This window comes from Arvicola amphibius, chromosome 2, assembly GCF_903992535.2.
Source record: "Arvicola amphibius chromosome 2, mArvAmp1.2, whole genome shotgun sequence".
Taxonomy (NCBI): domain Eukaryota; kingdom Metazoa; phylum Chordata; class Mammalia; order Rodentia; family Cricetidae; genus Arvicola; species Arvicola amphibius.
Window position 1 is genome coordinate 63,164,622 of NC_052048.2, and position 26,695 is coordinate 63,191,316.

General features: G+C 38.0%; 1 protein-coding gene across 1 annotated transcript in view; it reads right to left on the reverse strand.

The window, feature by feature from the left end:
* The window catches only part of Exoc6b (exocyst complex component 6B), a 491,547-nt gene that overhangs the window by 234,374 nt on the left and 230,478 nt on the right, over positions 1-26,695 (reverse strand). The window contains exons 9-16 of the mRNA XM_038319126.1: positions 22,991-23,074; positions 22,542-22,588; positions 20,728-20,848; positions 17,996-18,067; positions 17,032-17,129; positions 14,819-14,924; positions 4,591-4,700; positions 1,449-1,560 (exon numbers count right to left, since the gene is read on the reverse strand). Coding sequence (XP_038175054.1) covers positions 1,449-1,560; positions 4,591-4,700; positions 14,819-14,924; positions 17,032-17,129; positions 17,996-18,067; positions 20,728-20,848; positions 22,542-22,588; positions 22,991-23,074 — 750 coding nt within the window. The remainder of the gene's footprint in view (positions 1-1,448; positions 1,561-4,590; positions 4,701-14,818; positions 14,925-17,031; positions 17,130-17,995; positions 18,068-20,727; positions 20,849-22,541; positions 22,589-22,990; positions 23,075-26,695) is intronic.

Below are 26,695 nucleotides of genomic sequence, written 5' to 3' on the forward strand. Positions count from 1 at the left end.
AATAATCATGAAGACAGAGCTGACAAAGTATAAACTTACTCTCCCAGTTGAGATTCAGAAAAGAAAAAAATACAATCCAATGACAATGAAAGAGTTTCTGACCCTTACTTTTCCTTGTTTCTAGGCTCTCTGGTTAAGAAAAAAAAATCTATGCCATTTTCAGATACAGAAAGTTAATCCATGACAATTCTATTCCAAGCAATAGAAAACAAGTACAGGAAAATAAGGAGAAGATCCTGAATTATGGTTACATGAACTTCCAATTTTAAAAACTGTTGCAACATAGCTCTATCACAGCCAGTGTCATATAGCATGGTGTTCTTTATCTCAATATAGAGAAAGAAAGTCTCCATGACAGTGTTCATCTGGTTTGCAGTTGTCTTTGGTTTTGGTTAGTATAACATACATACATACATACATACATACATACATACATACATACACACACATATATTATCATTAACCATTTTCTGAATTTCATCATCATTCTTGACACTATGCAGTTAGAAATGTTCATTATTTCTAGAGAAACTGATACCAAATCTGTACCAGATCTGTAAGAAACAGATGGCCTGCAGGCTTTCCCTCCTGAAGAAAAAATTTCCCCTAACCTAAGCTCTCATGTTGGGCACAGTACCTTCAGTGAATGGTAATGTGAGATGTGACAATAAAATCCTAAATTTCCAAAGGAAAGGAAATCTCATAACTTTCTAGTTTAGGACTAGATATCAGCAAGTCAAACCTTCAGTTTATACTTTACCACAAGCAAGTGAAAAGACCTTTTTCCCTTTATGAGGCGAGGTGGTAAACCATTACTTTCTCTCTCAGGGCTCAATCACAAATCACCAGGCTTTTGTTCAACAGGTAACATGGTGACATAGCAATTACCAATCATATCCAGAAGACATCGAAAACAATAAAAGTCAAGTAAATCTAACATAAACCAAGAGACCCAAGTGCTAATATCCCTGGCATCAATAATTGGTGCGGGAGAATTGTCTGTAATCTGTCAATCATGTTTTAAATAAACGCTGATTGGCCAGGCAGGAGGTAAAGGTGGGAAAACCAGACAGGAAGTAGAAATGATGTAATGAGAACAGGAGAATTCTGATAAGGAGGAAGTTGATTCCTCCCACTCCTGCCCAGACCATCAAAGCAGCAGGATGTGATCTGCAACCACTGAAAACTAACATAGATCAGAAAAATGGGTTAATCAAGATGTGAGAGTTAGCCAGTGAGAGGCTAGAGCTAATGGGCCAATCAGCTTTATAACTTATAGAGATCTCTGTGTTATTTCTTTGGGGCTTGCCAGCTGTGGGGTACTGGGTGGGACAGAAACCCCAACAAACAAGCAGGCCTGGCCCCGTTCATTGTTACAAATAATAGATGTAGGCAAAGTGCATGCACAGGACATCTGGCATGGTCACCTTTACTAAGAGCTACTTTACCTCAGTAAGGCCAATGTTCTTTCTTTTGATGACATTCTGCAGAGAGTTGCTCAGAGTTCTGGTCAGTAACAGGTTTGTGGACTTACGGATCATGTCATCAACTTCAGTGGAGCTGAAATGTAAAGGATAAACTCAGTTGCATCCTAGGTGACTAGATTTGGGAAATGAGCAAGTGCAGTAGTTCTTGCAGTAGAAACTGCTGTAGCTGGATTAGTAGAAACAGAAGCATCAGCAGTGGTAAAGGGAGGAGTAAACCCCTAATATGTACTGTGTGCCAAAAAGTATTCCAAGCACATTAACAAATATCTTCAGAGTTTTCATAAAAATTCTATCTACAAAACTCTACCTAGATTGTTTTCTTCATGTTTGAATAATTTAAGAAGTGAAGGCTAACTTGTACAGTTTCAGAAAAAGAATCATTCTGAAGCCATGGAACTTCACTTTGGATTTTATACTTCCAGCATCAGTTATAACATTATGCACATAAAACACACACACACCTATGACAGAGTTAAAACTACAAAAAATGAATTAGTTTACTTCTTTAACTGTGTTCATCATCTTCATCACTTAAAACTACCCTTTTTTAGTCTCCTTTTATATGTCATAATACACACATGTGTATTTGTTTACAAACATGAATGTAACATTACAGGCTAGAATCTGTATATGAAGGAAAACAAACACAGATTTTTTTTTTCTGAGATTGAGTGACCTCACTTAAAGAGTGTAAATAGACCCATTTTCCTGTAATTCAATGATTTTATTTTCCTTTAGGGGTGAACAGCATTCTATCTTATATGTGCCAGATTTTTATTATCAACTCAAGTGTTAGTTGACTTTTAGGCTGGTCCTATTTCTATATTGCTATAGTGAATAGAGTAGCAATGCACATGGATGTACAAATATCTCTGTAGTAGGATGTGGAGTTCTCTTGATATAAACAACACAGGATGGTTCTATCCTTAATTTTTTTGAGGCACCTCTGGACTGACTTTCATAACCCCACCAGCCATGAATAAGGGTTCCTCTTCACCATAACCTCTCCAACATTTGCTGTTGGATTTCTTGATGACAGCTGTTGAGACCGAGGTAAGGTGGAATGATAATTTCAATATTCTATTAAAATACTTTTTCTCTGAGTGACCTCAGAGATACACAGCAATTGAAGTACTTACCCAGACAACAGAGCCTCCAAAAACTTTCCTTTATTTTTTTAAGTTTAGAAAGACAAAACACCCCAAAATTCTTTACAAAGATTTACTTTTACAGTGTTTAGAAAGACAAAATCTATGTGTGCATTGTACTTTTTAACTATATGTTGGAATATCACTTTATTATATATAGTAGTATCCCCTCCTACTAATAAGAACTTTCAAAATAGCTGCATGGCCTCAGAATTTATGAATAACACAACTTTTCATAATGTATAATAATTTCTATCATTGTCTGATGGAAGGGAAAATATTCATACAAAAAATTAATAATTATTTTTAAAGCTGCATAAGAAATCTCCATTGAACACTTCTCTGACTTGGTGATGTTTGTTTGAGAGTACTGTTTCCCATGTTTCCCACTCGACACACTAAGTATATTCTGAGACAGCTTTGAACTGAAGAAATGATCTCTGATCCCTGCTTACAAAGTAAATATATTCTGAGCTGAAAGGCAAATGTCAGGACAGTGTTAGAAAGAAAGTGCAAAAATCCTTCAAGCTGAGGAAATATTTCATTTAAATTGTCAATGTAAACTTCATCATATGAAGTTTTGGATCAAAAACTTAATAAACACAGATCAACTCTCAAAAAAAACAAAGAAAAAAAGAGGGGGAAAACACTCTAATATAACATTAAGAAAACAAAAACTTAGAATTCAAATAAGAAGAAAAATATCTAAATAATTTATACACATCCCAATATTATATTTCCCCAAAAGAGTAAGTGACAATAGGCCATTTTTTTAATTGACTTGAAATAATTTCCTGTTAAAAACATACATAATAAGATCTTAGAGATTGATGTCTGATGTGAGGTTATCCAATCACTAGGGTGTATTGTAGACCTACAACCATAGGATGCAAGCCATGGAGAAAAAAAAAAAGTCTTGGTATTTACCTTTCAAAAGTAATCTGATTTCAAAAGGAGGCTTCTCTATAAAATTCATCTTAGTTGTGGATGGGAAAATAGTACAATTCCCAAGTTTTTTTTTTCATTAAGAACAATAATTAACAGAGCTTTTTACACTACCCAGGAGGCTGATGCAGGAAGACAGCAAGTTCAAGGCCTGTGTGGACTACAGATGAGAATCAAGGTTGTGTTGAGCAACTTAGCAAGATCTTGCCTTAGCATCTTAAAGAAACAAAAAGCTGGAGGCTTTCTCATTGGTAGAGAACTTGTCTAGCATACTAGAAGACCTATGTTCAACCCAAACTAGTAGAACAGTTAATAAAAAAGTGACTCAACCCAATTCCTAATTATACTTATTTTCAGAAAAGCTTGACACAAAATATGTTCTGTTCATTCACTCTTTTTTTCAGTTTACCAAGCATAGGTACAGATGTAGTGTTGAGCCTTTTCAGGCACTACTGGTCTGAGCAGGGTGGCTGCTGTACATATCTTGAGTTACTGCAGCAGTTACTATTGGCATTTAGGTCCTCAGGTAAGTAAAATCCTCCTTGGAGATAAAGCCTTTTTTGAGCTTCTCAATGTCTTTACTATTAAACAGCACCTAACTAGATATTTCCCAAAAGATATACAGAATAAACCAATAAATGAGCAAAGAAACAAAGAAGCCTGTGGTTAAGATAGACACACTAGCAGAGCAATAATACTGTTTCCAAAGACTGTGTTATTGCTCCATTCGCACTATAAAATTTTATCTAGTAGAATGGTAGAGTAGGTTAAACGATAATTTCCAGTAATTTTTCGCTGGTATTGTTTAAAATGCAAAATATATCTTTCTTACATCATTCAAAGTTATTCCTATCCACCATAACTATTAAAAGTAGTATCCTACAGTGAAAAGCCTATACTAAGGCTTCCAAACTCATAGATAAAGAAATAGAAAACATTTTACATGGTATATATTTTAGAGAAAGTAATGAATTTAGCACTGGACTGATTCCCAGTGTCGTCTGTTATACCTTAGATGAAGATCTTCTGAAAACTTCAGGCAGGCGTAGATAAATTCTTTAATCTGGTTGTAAACTTTTGGCACAAATTCAGAGAAAGGAAACTTTTTGGGAAATGGCTGCTGTAAACGTAAGAATTAATGAAAGAAAGTCACTAAATCCATTGAAGACACTTGAAAATTACTTAAAATGAAAAAACCAACTTTTTCCTACTTTGTGAAGTATAGACTTAACAGTATCAAATGTTAAAAGAAAACTCCAAGAGACTTCTAATACTTAATAGAATAAGACAAGTGTGTGAACTAGTTTTTAATGTCACTTTGACACAAACAAGTGAATGTGGAAGAAAGAATCTTAATCAAGAAAATGCCTCCATAGGATTGGGCGGCAGGCAAGTCTGTGGGGCATTCTATTTTTTAATTATTTCTATTTATTTATCATTTTAGTTTATATACATGTGTGTTTTACCTGCATGTATACATGCACACCTCGTACATTCAGTGCCTGAGGAGGCTAGAAGAGGGTGTCAGACACCCTGGAACTCGAATTTCAGGTGATTGTGAGTTGTCAAGTATGTGTTTAGAACTGAACTTGGGTCCTCTGCAAGAGTGGCCACAGTGCTTTTAAGCACTGAGCAATCTTCCTAGCTCTAAAGCATTTCTTTGTTCATGATTGTTGTGGAAAGGCCCACAAAATGATCACTGTGGAAAGGTAGTCCTGGGTGGTATAAGAAAGCAAGCTAAGCAAGCTATAAGAAAGCAAGCCATTAAGCAGCATCCTCTACAGTATCTGTTTTGGTTGCAGGTTACAGGTTCTTGCCATGAGCTCCTTTGCTGACTTTTCTAGAGGATGCACTGAGACCTGAGAGTTGTAAGCTAGAATAAATCTTTCCTCTTCCAAATTGCTTTTGGTCATGGTGTTTCACCACAGCATAGAAATCCTATGTCAAAAACTAGTACAGGGTTATGGGATAAGTCTGCGGCAGACCTGAGCACATGTTATTAAGAGAACCGTGGAATTACTCTGAAACTTTGAATAGAAAAGTTATTGCGTATTTGAGGCTTAATGAGCTATTGTGGGACTTAGTAGTTAAGAATGTTGAAAGTTGCTGGAATCCCTGATCCTGTGCCCTGACATTCCATCTGAACTGGTGAGTGAATGCGGACCCGGGGGCAACCTGCCCTGGAAGAGAGCACAGACCCCCTACCCCCACTTCCCTTTGCAGGCTTGTGTCTCCCAAGCTTTCTCTAGTGTTCTCAGGTGTCCTGCTCCTGTTCTAAGGCCATCCACCCAAAGGGGTCAGACTCTGGCCTCCAGGCAGGTCTGAGGATTCCTGCGGAGGGGTGCTGGCTCCTTCAGATTGTGCTGCCAGGTTCGCTGTGTGGTATTCCATCCCGCCCTGCCCCCACCTTGGCCCTTTTGTCTGGGCTGCGACCCTGGGCTGCCTGGAATCCTTGATCCTGTGCCCTGACATTCCATCTGAACTGGTGAGTGAATGCGGACCCTGGGGCAACCTGCCCTGGAAGAGAGCACAGACCCCCTACCCCCACTTCCCTCTGCAGGCTTGTGTCTCCCAAGCTTTCCCTAGTGTTCTCAGGTGTCCTGCTCCTGTTCTAAGGCCATCCACCCAGAGGAGTCAGACTCTGGCCTCCAGGCAGGTCTGAGGATTCCTGCAAGGGAGTGCGGGCTTCTTCAGATTGTGACGCAAGGAATAGGTCCTCCTCTCCCACTGGGGAGATCCAACCAGTTTCAGTCACAGCAAAGATTGGTCTAGGACACCAAACGCCTCCGGGCTCCTTTTGAAGGAAGAGATGGGCAGGCGCCAATGCAGGAGCTCCTCCAACAACATGAAAGGCAACATGACATCACCACAAGCCAGACATCCCGAAACAACAAGAATTGAACACCCTACCCCAGAAGATATAGAAGAAACCGACCTTAAACACTACTTTATGAAAATAATAGAGGACCTTAAACAGGAGGTAAAAAACTGCCATAAAGAAATGGAGATGACAAACAAAAAGGTAGAGGAAATAAATAAATCTCTCAAAGATACCCAAGAAAAACAAGAAAAACAAAAAAAGCAATCAAACAGGTAAGGGAAACAGTACAAGACCTGATAAATGAAATGGAGATATTGAAGAAAACACAATCTGAGGGACGACTGGAAATGGAAACTCTGAGTAAACGAACAGAAACTTCAGAGACAAGTATTTCCAACCGAATACAAGAGATGGAAGAAAGAATCTCGGACTCTGAAGATACAATAGAGGAAATAAACTCACAGATTAAAGAACTAAACAAATCTAACAAATTCTTAACACAAAATATTCAGGAAATCTGGGACACCATGAAAAGACCAAACCTAAGAATAATTGGGGTAGAAGAAGGAGAAGAATTACAACTCAAAGGCCCAGAAAACATATTCAACAAAATTATAGAAGAAAACTTCCCCAACCTAAAGAAGGATGTTCCTATGAAGGTACAAGAAGCCTACAGAACACCAAATAGACTGGATCAAAAGAAAGCATCCCCGCGCCATATAATAATCAAAACACAAAACATACAGAATAAAGAACAGATATTAAGAGCTGCAAAGGAAAAAGGTCAAGTAACATATAAAGGGAAACCTATCAGAATTACACCCGATTTCTCAATGGAAACCATGAAAGCCAGAAGAGCTTGGATAGATGTGCTACAGACACTAAGGGAACATGGATGCAAGCCTAGACTATTATACCCAGCAAAGCTTGCATTCACCATTGATGGAGAAAACAAGATATTCCAGGACAAAAACAGATTTAAACAATACGCAGCCACAAATCCAGCCTTGCAGAAAGTAATAGAAGGAAAATCACAAACCAAGGAGTCCAACAACGCCCACAATAACGCAGGCATCTAGCGACCCTTCGCCAGCACAACTAGAAGAAGGGAAACACACAAACTCTACTACTAAAAATGACTGAAGTTAACAACCACTGGTCATTAATATCACTTAATATCAATGGACTCAATTCACCTATAAAAAGGCACAGGCTAAGAGACTGGATACGAAAACAGAATCCAACATTTTGCTGTTTACAAGAAACACACCTCAACCACAAAGACAGACACCTACTCAGAGTAAAGGGTTGGGAAAAGGTTTATCAAGCAAATGGCCCTAAGAAACAAGCGGGTGTGGCCATACTAATTTCCAACAAAGTTGACTTCAAACTAAAATCAATCAGAAGAGATGGAAAGGGACACTTTATACTCATAACAGGAAAAATCCATCAGAATGAAGTCTCAATCCTGAATATCTATACCCCTAATATAAGAGCTCCCACTTATGTAAAAGAAACACTTCTAGAACTCAAGGCAGCCATCAAATCACACACACTAATAGTTGGAGACTTCAACACTCCCCTCTCACCAATGGACAGGTCAATCAGACAGAAACCTAACAGAGAATTGAAAGACTTAATAGAGGTAATGAACCAAATGGACTTAACAGACATCTATAGAACATTCCACCCAAATAGGAAAGAATATACCTTCTTCTCTGCAGCTCATGGAACCTTTTCGAAAATTGACCATATACTTGGTAACAAAGCAAACTTCCACAATTACAAAAAAATATTAGTAACCACCTGTGTCTTATCGGATCACCATGGACTAAAATTAGAATTCAACAACAATGCTACCCCCAGAAAGCCCACAAACTCATGGAAACTGAACAGTCAACTACTGACCCACACCTAGGTCAAGGAAGAAATAAAGAAAGAAATTAAAGTCTTTCTTGAATTTAATGAAAACAAAGACACAACATACTCAAACCTATGGGACACAATGAAAGCAGTGCTAAGAGGAAAGTTCATAGCACTAAGTGCCCACTTAAAGAAAACGGAGAAAGCACTCATTGGTGACTTAACAGCACACCTGAAAGCTCTGGAAAAAAAAGAAGCAGACTCACCTAGGAGAAGTAGAAGACTGGAAATAATCAAATTGAGGGCAGAAATCAACAAAATAGAAACACAGAAAACAATCCAAAGAATCAATGAAACAAGAAGCTGGTTCTTGGAGAAAATCAACAAGATTGACAAACCCTTAGCCAAACTAATCAAACGGCAGAGGGAGAACACGCAAATTAATAAGATCAGAAATGAAAAGGGGGACATAACCACAGACACAGAGCAAATTCAGAGAATCATTAGATCTTACTACAAAAGCCTATATGCCACAAAATTGGAAAATGTAAAAGAAATGGACAGTTTTTTAGATAAATACCATATACCAAAGTTAAACCAGGACCAGGTAAATGCTCTAAATCGTCCTGTTAGTCGCGAAGAATTAGAAACTGTTATCAGAAACCTCCCTACCAAAAAGAGCCCAGGACCAGATGGTTTCAATGCGGAATTCTACCAGAACTTCCGAGAAGACCTAATACCTATACTCCTTAAGGTATTTCATAATATAGAAACACAAGAGTCACTGCCAAATTCCTTCTATGAAGCCACAGTTACCCTGATACCTAAACCACACAAAGACTCAACCAAGAAAGAGAATTACAGGCCAATCTCACTCATGAACATTGACGCAAAAATTCTCAATAAAATACTGGCAAACCGAATCCAAGAACACATTAGAAAAATTATCCATTACGATCAAGTAGGCTTCATCCCAGAGATGCAGGGCTGGTTCAACATACGAAAATCTATCAATGTAATCCATCATATAAATAAACTGAAGGAAAAAAACCATATGGTCATCTCATTAGATGCTGAAAAAGCATTTGACAAAATTCAGCACCCTTTTATGATAAAGGTCTTGGAGAGATTAGGGATACAAGGGTCATTCCTAAATATAATAAAAGCTATTTACAGCAAGCCGACAGCTAACATCAAACTAAACGGAGAGAAACTCAAGGCTATCCCACTAAATTCAGGAACACGACAAGGCTGTCCACTCTCTCCTTATCTCTTCAATATAGTGCTTGAAGTTCTAGCAATAGCAATAAGACAACATAAGGGAATCAAGGGGATTCAATTTGGAAAGGAAGAAGTTAAACTTTCATTATTTGCAGATGATATGATAGTATACATAAGCGACCCCAAAAACTCCATCAAAGAACTCTTACAGCTGATAAACTCCTTCAGTAACGTGGCAGGTTACAAGATCAACTCCAAAAAATCAGTCGCCCTCCTATACACAAAGGATAAGGAAGCAGAGAGGGAAATCAAAGAAGTATCACCTTTCACAATAGCCACAAATAGCATAAGATATCTGGGAGTATCTCTAACCAAGGAAGTGAAGGATCTATTTGACAAGAACTTTAAGTCTTTGAAGAAAGAAATTGAAGAGGATACCAGAAAATGGAAGGATCTCCCCTGCTCGTGGATTGGGAGGATCAACATAGTAAAAATGGCAATTCTACCAAAAGCAATCTATAGATTCAATGCAATCCCAATCAAGGTCCCATTAAAATTCTTCACAGAGATTGAGAGGACAATAATCAACTTTATATGGAAAAACAAGAAACCCAGGATAGCCAAAAAAATCTTATACAATAAAGGTTCTTCTGGAGGCATTACCATCCCTGACTTCAAACTCTATTACAAAGCTACAGTATTGAAAACAGCTTGGTATTGGCATAAAAACAGAGAAGTTGACCAATGGAATCGTATAGAAGACCCGGATCTTAAACCACAAACCTATGAACACCTGATTTTTGATAAAGGAGCCAAAAGTACACAATGGAAGAAAGAGGGCATCTTCAACAAATGGTGCTGGCATAACTGGATGTCAACCTGTAGAAGAATGAAAGTAGATCCATATCTATCACCATGCACAAAACTCAAGTCCAAATGGATTAAAGACCTCAATATTAATTTGAACACATTGAGCTTGATAGAGGAGAAAGTGGGAAGTACTCTACAACAAATGGGCACAGGGAACCGTTTCCTACGCATAACCCCAGCTGCACAGACTTTAAGGGCAACACTGAATAAATGGGACCTCCTGAAGTTGAGCAGCAACTCAACTTCTGTAAAGCAAAGGACATTGTCACTAAGACACAAAGGCAGCCTACTGACTGGGAAAAGATCTTCACCAACCCTGCAACTGACAAAGGTCTGATCTCTAAAATATATAAGGAACTCAAGAGACTAGACGGTAAAATGCCAATTAACCCAACTAAAAAATGGGGCGCTGAACTGAACAGAGAATTCTCAACAGAAGAAGTTCGAATGGCCAAAAGACACTTAAGGTCATGCTCAACCTCCTTAGCTATCAGGGAAATGCAAATCAAAACAACTTTGAGATATCACCTTACACCTGTCAGATTGGCTAAAATCCAAAACACCAATAATAACCTTTGCTGGAGAGGTTGTGGGGTAAGGGGTACACTCATCCATTGCTGGTGGGAATGCACACTTGTGCAACCACTTTGGAAAGCAGTGTGGCGGTTTCTCAGGAAATTCGGGATCAACCTACCCCAGGACCCAGCAATTCCACTCTTGGGAATCTACCCAAGAGATGCCCAATCATACAACAAAAGCATATGCTCATGTATGTTCATAGCAGCATTATTTGTAATAGCCAGATCCTGGAAACAACCTAGATGCCCTTCAGTGGAAGAATGGATGAAGAAACTGTGGAATATATACATGCTAGAATACTACTCAGCGGTAAAAAACAATGACATCTTGAATTTTGCAGGCAAATGGATGGAAATAGAAAACACTATTCTGAGTGAGGTAACCCAGACCCAAAAAGATGAACATGGGATGTACTCACTCATAATCGGTTTCTAGCCATAATTAAAGGACATCGAGCCTATAAATTTGGGATCCTTGAGAAGATAATAAGAAGGTTAACTCCCAAAAAAAGATATAGTAATCCTCCTGGATATTGGAAGTAGACACGATCGCCAGGCAAAATTGGGAACTTGAGGGTTGGGCGAGACTGGGCCAAGGGAAGATGGGGAGAGAAAAGTGTGAAGGGGAGAACGGGGGGAGCTCGGAGGAATGGGGTGCTTGGGATATAGGAAGGGTGGTTATGGGAGCAGGGAAGCATATATCTTAATTTAAAGAGCTACCTGAGGGTTGTCAAGAGACTTGACCCTAGAGGGGTTCCCAGGTTTCCAGGGAGACGCCCCCAGTTAGTTCCTTGGGCAGCTGAGGAGAGGGAGCCTGAAAAGGCCAGTTCCTATAGCCATACTGATGAATTTCTTGCATATCACCATAGAACCTCCACCTGACGATAGATGAAGAAAATGACAGAGCCCCACATTGGAGCACCGGACTGAGCTCCCAAGGTCCTGATGAGGAGCAGAAGGAGAGAGAACATGAGAAAGAAAGTTAGGACCGGGAGGGAACCTCCAGCTGGCGACAGATGGGGAAGGTGACTGAGCCCCACATTGGAGCACTGGACTGAGCTCCCAAGGTCCTGATGAGGAGCAGAAGGAGCGAGAACATGAGGGAGAAAGTCAGGAACGAGAGGGGTGCGTTCACTCATGGAGACGGTGGGACAGAACTAATGGGAGATCACCAACTCCAGTTGGAATGGGACTGATGGATCATGCGACCAAACCCGTCTCTCTGAATGTGGCCAACAGCGGGGGCTGACTGAGAAGCAAAGGACAATGGCTCTGGGCTCTGAGTCTTCTGCATGGACGGGCTCTGTGGGAGCCTTCTCAGCTTGGTCGATCACCATCCTGGTCCAGCGGGGAGTTGGGAGGACCCTGATCTTAGCATAGAGTGGGGAACCCTGATGGCTCCTTGGCCTTGAGAGGGAGGGAGGGGAGGTTTGGGTGGAGGGGAGGGGAGGGAAGGGGGAGAAGGAGGGGAGGGAAGGGGGAGGAGGAGGGAAGGAGATGGAAATTTTTTAAATATAAAAAAAAATAAACCATGAGAAAAAAAAAAAAAAGAATGTTGAAAGTAATGCAGAATATGGAGCCCTGACTTGAATGGTTTCAAAGGGAAGATTGAGAGTCCCTTCAAGACTCTAACAGAGCAATTTGGTATCTTGAGCTTTAAGAATCTGTGGTTCTAGTCAGCAGGGGCTGAAGAATCAGGGGTATTTAAAAAGAAACCAGAACTGCTTAAGTAAAGACTTTACTTTACCAGGATAATTGGTGCTGATTAGTTAGAGTCTAGAAACTAATGATGATTAAGAAGAGACCAGTATCACTGGGAGTATTTTTTCAGGGTCAGCACAATGTTGTGGGATATTTGTACACTGTGAAGGTATATTGCTGTGATTGGTATAATAAAAAGCTGAATGGCTAATAGCTAGGCAGGAGGTATAGCTGGGATTTCTAGGGAGAGAAAGGAAGGAGGAGATGAATGTAGGTGTGCAGGAGACATGGACAGGAGTGACACACACAAGACATAAAGGGAGTCAGACACACAAAATGAAGAAAAGGTAAAAAGCTGCATAAAATGTAGATTAATATAAATGGGTTAATTTAAGATATAAAAGCTAGTTGGTAATAAGCCTGAGCTATAGGCCATATTTGGGAGCAAGCTGGAGGGACTTAGAAAAACTCACTAAAGCACGTAGAGGCTGTGGTCCACTGGGATCCAAGGCTATATATCATGCTGGCAGCTGAGCATAGTTAATATTTAAGAGTCCTCCAGGTGGTACTGATTTTTAGGGCACAAAGGTTAACGAAGAGCAGCTATGGTTTGACATGAGAGGTCAAAAAAGACCAATGGTAAATGTGAAGACTCAGGACTGAAGGGGTCACGGAGAGACACTAAGGCTTGGCAGCATATGGCAGGGTCAGAGTTCCCTTAAGAGAGTCCAGAGGAGCCTATTGGTTACAGGAAAGAGTCTAGATTCAGAAAAGACACCAAACTTGTAGGGTTGTCCCACCATGGGACAACCACCAAGGAAAGCAACAACTGTGGAGTAGAGCTAGCCTAAGCCTAGGAAACAAACTGTGTATACTGCCCAGGGCAGAGCTAAAGAAGTATTCCTGATCCTTTGGAGACCAGAGGATCATGAGTCCCAGACATCAAGCACTGATCTTTTTACATTGCCGAATTTGGGCTTTGATTTGATTTATGCCTGTGCCCTGGATATTCATTCTTAGAGTAAGAAAGTATTTGACTTATTTTCAAATTTACAGGAGCACGCAATTAAGAGACACTGGAATTTTACAGATGTTTTGGACATTTTAAAGAAACGTTGGCTAGTCTAGAGAAATTTTGAACTTGAGACGTTAGATGTTTTAGAGAATAAAATTTTAAAGTATCTGAATTTTTTTAAAAGACTGTAGAAGTTTTAAAAGTTGGTATGTTCTATACTGTGATACTGATGTTAATATGAAATTTAACATAATAAACAAGAAAGGAAAATAAACAAGAAAGGAAAGGTGATGCCTTGATAAGCAATGTGTTTGTGTGTCAAGCTGATAAGGGGGCAACTGTATTGGCTGGCTTTTAAGTCAACTTGACGTCAAAACTAGGGTCATATGGGAAGAAGCAGACTTAATAGAGAAAATGAATCCATAAGACTGGCTTACAGGTAAGTTTGTGTGGCATTTTCTTGATTGATGACTAGTGTGGGAGAATCCAGATCACTGTGGGTAATGCCACCCCTGGGAGAGTGGTGCTGGATGATGTTAGAACAGGCTGAGCAAATCAGTAAGTTGCACTGTATCATTTCCTACCTCTAAGTTCCTACCTTGTATGAGTTCTTGCCCTGACTTCCCCCAGTTCCAATGTGCCATGGAACCACATTGGAAAAGTGTTTGTGACTTCGTAAATAGCAAGACAATACTTAAATCTGTACTTTCCTACTTCTCATGTGAAGGGCTTATGTGCAACAGAGAGCTTGGCTAGAAAGGGGCTGCTAGAGGAAAACTCCTCTGCACTGTAACTTTGGTGGAGAGAAAGCTCTCGATGCACTGTCAAAACAATAGAGTTATATCAAAGAGAGCAAATTTAACTGTCTGGTCTTAGAAGAAACTATTTGAATAGTACAGCAAAATTAAAAATTTCAAATTTTAATCAAATTACATTACCCCAGTGATCTGAAAAACTCTAAAGATGTGTAGGACCTCAAAGCCTTTTTCAGATTTCCAATGAAGTGATTCTGTACATCAAGACCCAGAAGAAAGTCTGTGAAAGTTTTAAAATCTATCAATATGGAATATCTCAATTTCAGAGAGAATTTAACTGGAGAGAGAGAGAGAGAGAGAGAGAGAGAGAGAGAGAGAGAGAGAGAGAGAATTTTACCTCAATGTATCCCTTACCTTTTCCAGTTCTATATCTTGAAATGGAAATTGTCCTACAACTTTCTTATATGTCTCTTCACTCGTTACTGGTATGGGACTATAGTTGTCAGAATCAAGTATGTTTCTGTAAAAAAAATGAAAAGAGAGGGAGGGTGAGAGGAGGGTTAAACACAGAGACTTTTCCAAGACAGTTTAATGATTGTACATTTACCACAATTTCAGATAAACACTTTCCAGTCCTTACTACACTCCTACAATTCAGTCATTTTGGTTTGGGCATTTTAAAAAGAAATCAGAGAGAAACTAAGCTCTGAAACAAGAGGATCACAACTATAACATGACCTTCTAGTATCTGTGGTTTACAAATGGGCAGAAAATTAAGGGTAACTGGGAAGCAAATGAGAAGAGAATATTGGCACTGATTATTTTAGTAAGATATATTGAATCATAATCACAGTTTTAATTATGTACCAGACAATGCATTCTAACTTAGGAAAGTGTCAGAGAGAAAAAATAACTTATAATAATTAATCCAAGCTATGTTCCTTCTCTTCTATCTTCTGCTTTGTACTAATCACAAATGTTGTTTTCCAGTAATCAGTTCTCTCCTTGAGTACATTATGAGTTCTCTGAAAGCAGAAAACTTCCTATGAAATCCAAAGAGAAACCCATGAAAGCACAGAATGCAGTGGCTATTCCATGCTGTCTCTACTGCCTGCAGAGATAACCTTACCATGAAAGCAATTATCAGCACTAGTTACATCAGGATTCTAGAAGTGTACACATTTACATTAATATATGGATGAATTGAACTAAATAATGATATGTTCATGAACTGTTAAGAATAAGATTAAAAGATGAGGGTGAAGATTTAAAAATAAACTTGAAAACAAGATAAGCTGACAAGGAGACAACACAAGCAATGTGCAAGAACTCTTGAAGTAAAGGAGAGACTGGAACTCCAATGTGGGCTGCACTAAACCTGTATGCTACTTTGGGTAATACAGTCATTTCCATAATACTAGCCCCAGAGACCCAGAGGTCCTCTAACCTCTAGGGTCTTCTTCAACTTCTTCAGAGACCCTACTTTCCAATGTGGAGGCATTTCTCCTCCTTGGTTAATTTATTCCTGGTTTTCTATATTTATATATTTGAGGATACAATGAATGATGTATGGGGTTGTTATCCTGAGTTCTTTCTCAGCATGCCTATTCTTAGAATATTAAATAGCTGCTGACTCCGGGATGTTGATTTATGTCCTGCAACTTTGCTGAGGGTGTTTAAAAGTTCTAAGAGTTTTCTGGTAGAGTCTAGATGTCTTAAAAGTGGAGAATCTGCAAATAAGGATAATTTTAGTCCTCCCTATTTGTATTCCTTTTTTTCTTTGTCTTGTTGTACTGCTGGGGCTAAAACTTCAAGCACTAAATTAAGATTAAAATAAGAAGATAGCTTTATCTTTCTTCTTTTAGAGGACAGGTTCAAAACAAGAAGCAACTGAAATGACATGACAAGAGATGTGTACTAAGGAGCTGTTCCCAAGAGGCCTATGATGGGAGGGAATGTTCCAGAAGAATTTCCCATTATTGTATGTATGTCGCAATAACTACTTAAACAGCATGCTTCCGATATGAACTACATTAAGCCAGTTCTCTGCTTATGAAAAATAATGATGAGAGATAACAGGAGTTATTAAATAGTGGATAGCTCAAAAAAGTGAGCCAAACCCAGTAGGATACACCAATAATTCCAGCACTTAAAAGGTGGAGAAGAAAGATCAGGAGTCCAAGGTCATCTGGGAAGTTGGAGACGCTGTCTGTAAAATAAAACGTTTTCCTAAGGACCTACTACTATCAGTGACAGCTTAACTACCACTACCAAACTAAGTATGATCTTCGGGGAAAAAAAAAACTATACAATAGGGTAAGAAGACAAGATAATTTGGTGTAAACCAGTAAGTCTGGCTTTATCTAAGGAAACAAACATAACAAACAGACTGTGGGGCTTTCCCAACATAGCAGGTACTATTATATTGACATAGGCTGCCTTGGAAGATCAGTTCACAAATCATTACAAATTATTAGAATTCTGGAAAACTGGAGCATTTAAAAAAATATAAGCCACATGCTCTTGGTGCTCATTTTATCTGTAAAGTCTTGCTTATCTCCCGAAAAGGTGCAAATGCATAGGGCAGGGAAGGACAGGAATGGAATATGGAAACTTCAGTCCCTTACCTGAAAACACCTGCCCACTTCTTCAACAGAGTCTCGCTATACTGGTCTCTGATTTCTAAAAGCATATCAAAAAGTTGATTCACAGGAAAACCATATACCTGAAAGAAAATAATTTGTTTTCAAAGGAGACTTTTTAAATAAACAAAAGTAAGATTAATTGCTAAAAGATGTTTCATTATTTAAACAATGAAAAATGACATCAGAATTGTTCATCTCTACCCTTATATCTAGTGTTTAGCACTCAAAAATTCAAAGACACAGGCTGGAGAGATGGCTCAGTGGTTAAGAGCATTGCCTGCTCTTCCAAAGATCCTGAGTTCAATTCCTGGCAACCACATGGTGGCTCACAACCATCTGTAATGAGGTCTGGTGCCTTCTTCTGGCCTGCAGGCATACACACAGACAGAATATTATATACATAATAAATAAATAAATATTTTAAAAAATTCAAAGACACATATCAAAATTCCTAGGTTCAGCCATAAAAAGAAAATGATAAAAATTTAAACCAATATATACTCTTAGATAAGTTCTCCCTATGGTAAATTACTGTCCAAAGAATTCTCCAAGAACAGAGAGAAAAAAGTACAGCTACTCCTATCTCACTAATATCTAATTCTACTCTAATGTGGTTCAAACCAACCATCACTAAAACGACGGTAGTGAAATATACTACAAGGTACATGGGTGCTATGGTTGGAATTACAAACACTTAAAATTCTAAATTTTCAAATGATGCAAGCATTTTTTTTTCCTCTGACAGAAAAAAAAAACAATAGAAGCTACTTAAAAGAGCATAACTGGTCTAAATAAAGCCTTGATTACTGTTATAAAGAAGTAGAAAGATCTAGCTCTAGAAAAAGAATAAACATTAGAAACTCAATGGAGTGAGTCAGGCTTGGGAGAGAAATTTATAGCTGATGGAATCCTCCTCTAGAAAGGCAAGTGTCAATCATGAACGTACCTGGAGTGTGTCAGCAAAGAGTACAATGAGGTTCTTCAAATCTAACACAAGGTTTGGATCAGAACAGTAGGACTGAAGAAAATGGGCAAAAGGGAGAGAAATATCTCATAAAAACATTGCATTTTTACTTATGACATTGTTTAACACACCAGCTGGTAAAGGCACTTATTAGAGGGGTCTAACCATTTTCTGGCACTAGGTAACAACAGACTCAACCAGAGAAGAACTAAGGAGACAGAGTTCAGTAAAAAGACCTATATCTTTAACGTGTGAAAACACATTTTAAAATTCTTTAAAGAAGAAAACAAAATGGGGTCAACAAGATGGCTCAGCAATCAATAAACTAAAATACAAAAATTTAAAAGAAATCAAAATGGATAGATTATTTTAAAATGAGCAACAACAAAACACTCTGTATCAAAACTGTGGTGTGTGTCTAAAGCCATTTTCAAAATAAATGTTTATCTTTCTCTATATGCAAACATTAGAAAATACAAAATACTGAAAACAACCTGACCAAACACTGCACTGGTGACACTATGAAAACTAAAGACAAACAACTATAATTATGTAATAAAATGAAAGGATGATGTGAAAAAGACAAAGATATGATCATTTAAACCAGATAAACATAGAATCACTAAGACAGGTAACTTAGGTAAGTCTAATTATACAAAAAGAAAAAAAAGACATTAAACAGTGCAAGGGATATAAGCATAAATAGAAAACAAAAATTGCAAATAAGTACCATATAAACTTGCCTGCACACATCTGATTACTTATTTGGCCTGGAAGACAGTTTCCACAAGAACAATAAAGAGTATATACTATTAATTTAAAATTTCATCAATTCTGATATTCCAATTTCCTCACTTATAACTTTATTATTTGTTCTCCATGTAACCTCTCAAGACCTGATGGTAATATGTTCAATGTCCCAATAATGAGTATGTATTTGAGTTTTTCCTATTACCACGTATTTTTTCTATGTCTATGTTACTTCTAAAGGACCCTTGTCTTTTTTATGTCAAAACTAATATCAATACAAAATAGTTCCAACTTCTTGCTTGAATCTCTTCTTTCTCTGCTTTCTAGGCTGTTCGCATTTCCTTATGTGAAAACTGCTCTAGGCAGTGTCATGGTCTAGCTCTCCCACACTTCCTGGGTTATTGACAGAAATGGACCTACTCAAGTCATCTTAATTTAAGTTTCTATTTATAAGTTTCTAATTTCCCCAGAGCTCCTTCCATGTGTTTTATTGCATGAGTTCTTTCAATTCCTTGAAGTAGGCATTAAAGCCTGTTATTTGAACTAACCTGAAGTGTACATTAAATATTTCTGAATGTAATTCACCTTTTATTGGACTAACTAATGTGATGGCCATGATGAAGAGTCTGCATGTCTGTCCGTCTGGATTGGCTGTCAATTTCCTCACTGTCACTCAATGAACCCTTTCCCCTTTGCTATTCTACTACTACAGGCACCAGGTTAGACACTGTATTTTCTCAATCTCAAGCAGCTATTTTCCAATTACAATCCCTATTTTTTTTAACTATTCCTTCATATTTTCCACGTCTTTGTGACTATGGGATAAATTTCTGACTTTGACTTTGTCTTCTTGATCATGAAATGGCATGTAGTCTTATCTTTGAATTAAATTTCTGTATTTGATGCTCATAAATTTCCAGAGAACTATTTTTATATCTTAGATTCAGGTTTATTTTGGTATCTTTCCATTATTTTCTTCTGCTTTATATCCTTTCACGTTATGAATAGAACATATACAATAAAGGTAACAGCTGTAACTGCAGTTGCACCAGTCCCAGGAAATACTAGCTGCTTGCCAAGAACCTCTCAGATATGCTCATCAGAACCTCAGCACTCCCACTCAGGAAAGCATTGCGACTTCAATGACAATCATTTTCTTCTCAATCCTTGTTTCCACTTGTAGTTTTTAAATCGATAAACTTCCTTTTTAAAGCTTTTTAAAGCTCTTATTTGCTGTTGACTTAAAACATTATACATTCAATCAATGTAAGATATACACCCTGTCAGTAATAAAACTACTGAGATACTGGCTATAAATTAAACTAATAGACTAGGGAAGTTGTATTTTATGCAAATATCAATAAAGTGGTATTCCAGGCATAAGAAACAGGAATAGTGAAGGACTACCATGGACAAGTGTTCAAGGAGTGATGAACAGCCAGCAACAAAAAAAATTTGACATTTTAAAGTTTTAGTAAGTTGTCTACTATCCTGCCACTGAGTTAAGTTTAACAGGTAGTTGGCCAGCAAAAGCCTAGAGGTCTCAGCCTAGGCAAGCAGAGAGGAAGGCCAATTGTAGAGCTAGAAGTAAGGAGAGTAACATTCACTACAGCAATTCTCTAGCAATATTATAAATGTGAAGAGCACATAAATAGGAAGCACATAACAATGTACTAATGATAATATGTTGCTTTATATACAGTGAGAATGAAGTATATAAAATACACAGAACACTGCTTGACACAAAAAAGAATTATGGATAGACACGAGGGGCTGTTTCTTATTGCAGATAGCATCAACAAGGCAAGCTCAGTGCTACAGAACTCAGAAGTATAAATTAATCACTTTCACAATCTCCAAACAGGGACTGTCAAAGAGATATATGTTGAATGAAATCAGTGCAACACCAAACACTATGCAGATTCTCAGCGGTAAGGAAGCACTTCCTGTGGTGCCCTACATACCGAGTGGGTGCGCAATGCTGCGATGGTCTTTGAAAGTGCCATTTCCCACAACTCGTCAATGTAGGCTCTATTCACTAAGCCTTGGGTTGTATGCAAAATGTGATCTTCAACTACAAAAAAGCTGAGATTAGGAAGAGAAAACACAGATGTCAGAGAATACAGTTGCTATAGCTTGACCACTAAGCTTTGACATTAGCAGTTGCCATCTAATTCAAAGAGAATACTTTTTTTTCTGAAGAAAGCTATTCATTATTATAAATAAAATTACTTAACATATTGAACATGTGTCTACAACCATATGAATATCTTAGATACTCTACCAAGATGTAAGTATCATTTCTATCAACCACTAGCCCAACAATTTAAAAGAGAAAAGTATATACAGTTTGTAGACCCTACTTCCAAAGTAGTTTTAAAATATAATACCCTTCAAGAAGCTAATTTTAAGTAGAAATTTATAGATTTTTAAGAATTAAACATATAACACATCAAAAATAATTCCCCTAATAAGGTCTATAACTCCAGAAACTCAGGAGGCTAAAGCAAGCTTTGCCTAAGCTACAGAATGATTCTGAAAGTAACTTTATGAAACTTTATCTTAAAATAAAAACTCAGACTGAGATATTTTTTAAAATTAAATATTTATATTTTGAATTTCCTTGTTTTAGCTTATTGTGCATTTAAAACATATCTTCAGTTACCTTGTTGCTCATTCAAATCTAAAGAAAATTTAATTAGCAGGTTTTTAAATTACTAAAACACACACACACATACCCAAGGTCTCATGTCACATGTAGTTCAGGCTGACCTTAAACTGCCTGTATAGCAAAAAATAACCTTAAACTACTGATCCTCCAGCCTCCACATTCCCAGTGCTGGGATTACAGGTGTGAGCCACCACACCTTCTTTTATGCCGTGCTGAGGATGAAACCCATGCATGCTAGGCAAGCACTCTAACAATAGCTACATCCTTCAGCCCTCAATGATAGGCATAATGGAGGTTACTCATTACACGGATGCAATATAAATCTGATGAAGGAAAGCTAGAGAAAAAGTGAGAGAAGGAAGAAGAAGTAGTCAAGTAAGCTCGATGAAATAATCAAATTCTGCTGCCTTTTCTTCTAACCACGGTTACCATCTCATAGTCGGAAAAAGCTGCTTGTTTATGGGGTTTTTCATTCAGTAACCCTAACACTACTATGTCCACTCTAGATAAGAACAACTACTTCATCCCATCCTGTGGAATCAGCCTGGCAGCAATCTGTTTGATAATGGCTATTTTAATGTAACAGTTTTACTCACAGATTTCTGAACCATACATAGTTGTTTTCAGACTAGCACAGAACCAAATTGTTGTGACAAAGTTGCTAAATTCTTCTAGGCCTAAAATATTTTACTGTCTGAAAAAATTCTTCCAATGTGGCTAATTATCTCATTCCATATTGGAACAAAGAATGAAGAAACAAAACATCAAGTATAATAACATTATGAGTCCATTTTTAATTATTTACTCATAAAAGCATCCTCCAAAAATACAATGCTAAAAAGAGTAAGCTGTACCTTTCATTGTTTGTTTGCTTTTGAAATAGCTTATCTCTGTGCAGCCCAGGTTGACACTTGTCTCTTAACCTCCCCAAGCACTGACTGACAGGTGTGTGTTACCTTGACCCAGAAGATGTTCCTTCTAAATTATAAGAAAATAAAAATCTATTTTTTCTCTTGAATTTACCAAAAAGAATACAAAAAACTTCAAAAGTAAAGGCATATCTTTTATAACTCTTACAAAAGTATAGAAACTTAGATATGTACCTACCCTACAATTTGATTGAAATACTTCCTGTAGCCATCTAAATTTTCATGCTGTAACAAAAAAAGCAAAATTACTGTTTCTGTGTTATTACTTTTAGATGCGAAAATCAGTTACATATTCTCGGGAAACTTAATCTCATAGACCATAAGGTAAGTATAATGATAATGCCACAATTCTACAAATTAACAATGGAAATGAGTGAACTGATACATACCTAGAACATAAAATAATGGATAGCACATAACAGGCAAGAAACATTTACAGCCATTTTTACTTCAAGGAGCATTTGCCAAAGTTGTGTCAGAATGACACCAAGCACATATAGGCAGGTGCACATGCATAAATGTACACAGACACATAAAAACAGACAAACACACACATACACATGTATGCACAGTTAGCTACCAGGAAGAAAAGGGTAAAAGTACAGAAAGTGCAGGTAGCAAGCCTACCATGTTTGACGGAGGCTGGAGCACCAAACGAGCCTGTTTTCGCCTCTGTTTTCGGTAGTAATTTTCAAACGTTTCTCGGGCACCCTGTAAAACAAGCAAGAGGAAATAACATAATTGCACCAATTATCCTTGAAATGGATAAGAATTGAGCAGACTTCAGGTGTAGAATTTAAAGAACACCATATATCTCAAAACCTACTATTGTAACGATGATAATCACAAATAATAACTATGACCATTTATTGAACCTAATCACAAAACCCTGAAGCATAGACAGGAGTGACATTTACAACAACATGGTCACAATGAAAGCTCCAGCATACCAAGACTGGTTTCTGAGTCAGTAATTACAAAAAACTTTCACTAAAATGAAAGTTAAAAAAAAACAGTAAAATGTTACAGTAAGTAAGAAAATGTCCCTTCAAAAACCAAATAGAACATTCTAGAAGGAAAACTGCCCAGAATGAAAAATAGCTTAGATAGGATTCAAAGTAAGAAAGACAAGAGCTAAGGATGACAAATCCTTTCCTCAGGTGAAGTTTTACCAAGAAGACCCAGAAAGGCACAGACAGACAGACTGGTATGTGCTGAAAGAGGCGGAGGTGGGGCCACTCAGACTTAAGCAAAGAGCACCTAGAACTTCTGGGACCCACAGATGCCAGGGAGAAATAAAGATTCTTCCCACAGTCTCAAAAGGGAGTGTGGCCTCCAAGATGCCAAGATGCTTTTAATTTGTAATTCAAGCTTCCAGAACTGGGATAGAAGAAACTTCTGTTGTTGTAAAGCCATATAGTTTGTGGTACTTGCTATAGCAGCTCTAGGAAAATAGTACAAACTGAGAGGGTTTTGTTATATGACCCATTGTGACTAAATGTTCTTAACCCAAAACTTTTCTCAATCAGTAAAAGAAGTAGAAAGATCCCACAAAGACTAAGAGCACATTTTAGACCCAGGTGACTATATTCTAGCTATGGTTCTGCCCGTCCTACCAATGCAACTGCTCTGACTCCTTGCTGATAATTTAAATTCCACTGTCTATTCATTTGTGCTTGTGCAGTATCCTATTCATGTGTAAAGATTTCAACCTTGTTCCCATGCCTTGCTCAGCCTACTTTCTGATACCACCCAGAACCAACCACCTGTCCACGGGTGAGACCATAAGCAGTGAGCCTGGTCCTTCCACATCAGTCATCATTCAAGAAAATGCCTACTTTACTCCATCAAACATTAATTAAAGTTTGAAAATTAAAACCACAAAAGAAAAAGATTCAACCTTGTGCAGCTGCTACATGGACTTAATGAGATATGAAGCCTAACCAAAAACAAGCATTTATACACGTCCTACTATTTTAAGATAAATGAGATAAAATAGGTGGTAAGAAGAAAGCAGCCTCTCTTCGGGCAATTATCTAGGGTGTTTTCTTCCACCACCTAAAAAGTTGAAGCTTATTCAGCATGACCTCTTTGTTATATTATCATCTACCTGAACTGAGAACACTAACTGAACTCACAATCGAACAAACATACCACAGCTTGGGGTGGGTTTTGGGCAAATAACCTCTATAAAGAGGACAATTGCTTCTCCAGGCTGACCAGCAGCTTGTTCTCTCATTCTACTGCAATGCTGAGATGGCTGCAGACAACCATAAAGAAATGTGGCATGTACCCAAAAACCTTCCTTGAAGAAACCGAAATAGGATATTATAATTTTTATATTTCAGGAAGTCTTACTTTTTTATGTTAAGAATGTCAAACTCAGTTTCAGTCCACAGGCTAAATAGATACAGGTCGCAAGATGAACTTGGCCCCTAGATCATGGCTATTAAGACCTGTGACCTTAAAAACAAACACCATAAACTGCTAAAGTAATTATCACTCTCTACAAGTACTTCTTATCTATAAAATGAAATCAAATATTAGCATGACTGTTTCATCACTTTATTAATTCACCATTTAATGAGGAAGGAAATTATTCAAATTATTAAGTAACAAGTGGAAACTGCCATTTGATATGCTAAAGTTATTCCCTACTTGTTACCAACACATAGGATACTGGTGTTGTTAAATGTCAATTACATGCTGTATACACTGGAGGGCTTTTCATTTTAGGTTAACAGCCCTAAATGACCTTTATTATCCTAGTGTGACATTACATATTAAACAATCTTCAGAGCCAAGATACACATAGCTGTGTATTTAGAGAAAGCCTCCATTCTAATTAGACCATCAGGCACTAATTTGATTTTTTTCTTGTAAATGATAGAGAATATACAAGAGGAAATTCTATATAAAAATCAAATTCATATTCCTTCAACAGAAAAAGGACCAACCTATCTAATAAGTCTGGCTTCCAAGTTTACAAAGGTGAGTTGGATTATCCCTGGTGGCTATTAAATAATTCACCTTTAATAAGTCTATTCCTTCTGCCAATTTTATCAACTTGGTGTCTAAAGGCAAATTCAAGAAGCAGCCCAGTCTAGTCTGAGTGCAGTACTTCCCCATTCAGAAACAGGTCACTAGATGAACACAGGGGCTTCATTTTAGCTCCAAACGCAGAATCACTAACAGATTCTATAGTTTTGAAGGAGAGGAGAAGGGAGGAACAGAAAGGGTTAGTTTACTGACAGAAAATGTTTAGGGAGCAGGTGGGACCTAATATTTATACAAATTGAAAGAATTAGAGCTGGCGGGGGGAGGGGGGCAGCGCACGCCTTTAATCCCAGCACTCGGGAGGCAGAGGCAGGGCCATCTCTGTGAGTTTCAGGCCAGCCTGGTCTACAAGTGCTAGTTCCGGGACACAGGCTCCAAAGCCACAGAGAAACCCTGTCTCAAAAAAACAAAGAAAGGAAGGAAGGAGGGGGGGAGGGGGGGGGGGGGGGAGGGAGGGAGGAAGGAAGGAAGGAAGGAAGGAAGGAAGGAATAGAAGGAATGAGGGAGGGAAAAAGACACAGAGAGAAAAGAAAGAAAAAAGTAAGCCAGGTAAAAGAATATTCCTAGAAGTACATACACTGAAACTCAAAGAAAACAACCCATCATACATACTAAGAACCTAAAGGAAGTTTTCCATGGTGAGGTAGAGGAATAGCTAAAGACAAGGCTAGAGGAATTCGTACATTATTTGGCAATAGCTATAATAATAGGAAGAAATTCTTACATTTTGGAACTCTGAGTATAGAGACGATAATGAAGAAAGGACGAATGAGATTCCAAGAGGTCAGTAAGAAATGCAACACAGTGGCACAAGCCTGCTGTCCTACAATGGGAAGACTGACATGCAGGAGAATCATGACCAACCTGGGCTACATTACAAGACCCTGGCTCTCCCTCTGGAATGGAATGGGGGGAGGGAGGAGGGAGGGAGGGCGGGCAGACGAATGGACAGTTCTGAGATGCATTTAAAGGCACATGAACAAAGTAGATGTTGTGATAAAGAACAGGAGCTCACACATCATTTCTATCTTGGGTTAACAGTTTGACGGCATCTCATTTAAAAAAAAGGAACACAGGGGAAAAGATAAAGTGCATTTTCATTGTGCAAAAACTCTTAACTTGCAAATTCATCACTTGTTAAAAGTTAGCTGAACTACAAAATCAATACTCAGAGCCTGTTCAAAAATATTCATAGCTATGTGAAGAATTTCTAAAACTTCAAATTATCCAATGCACATGTTCTTAGTTAAGGTCAAACAAGGCAAAACGCCACCT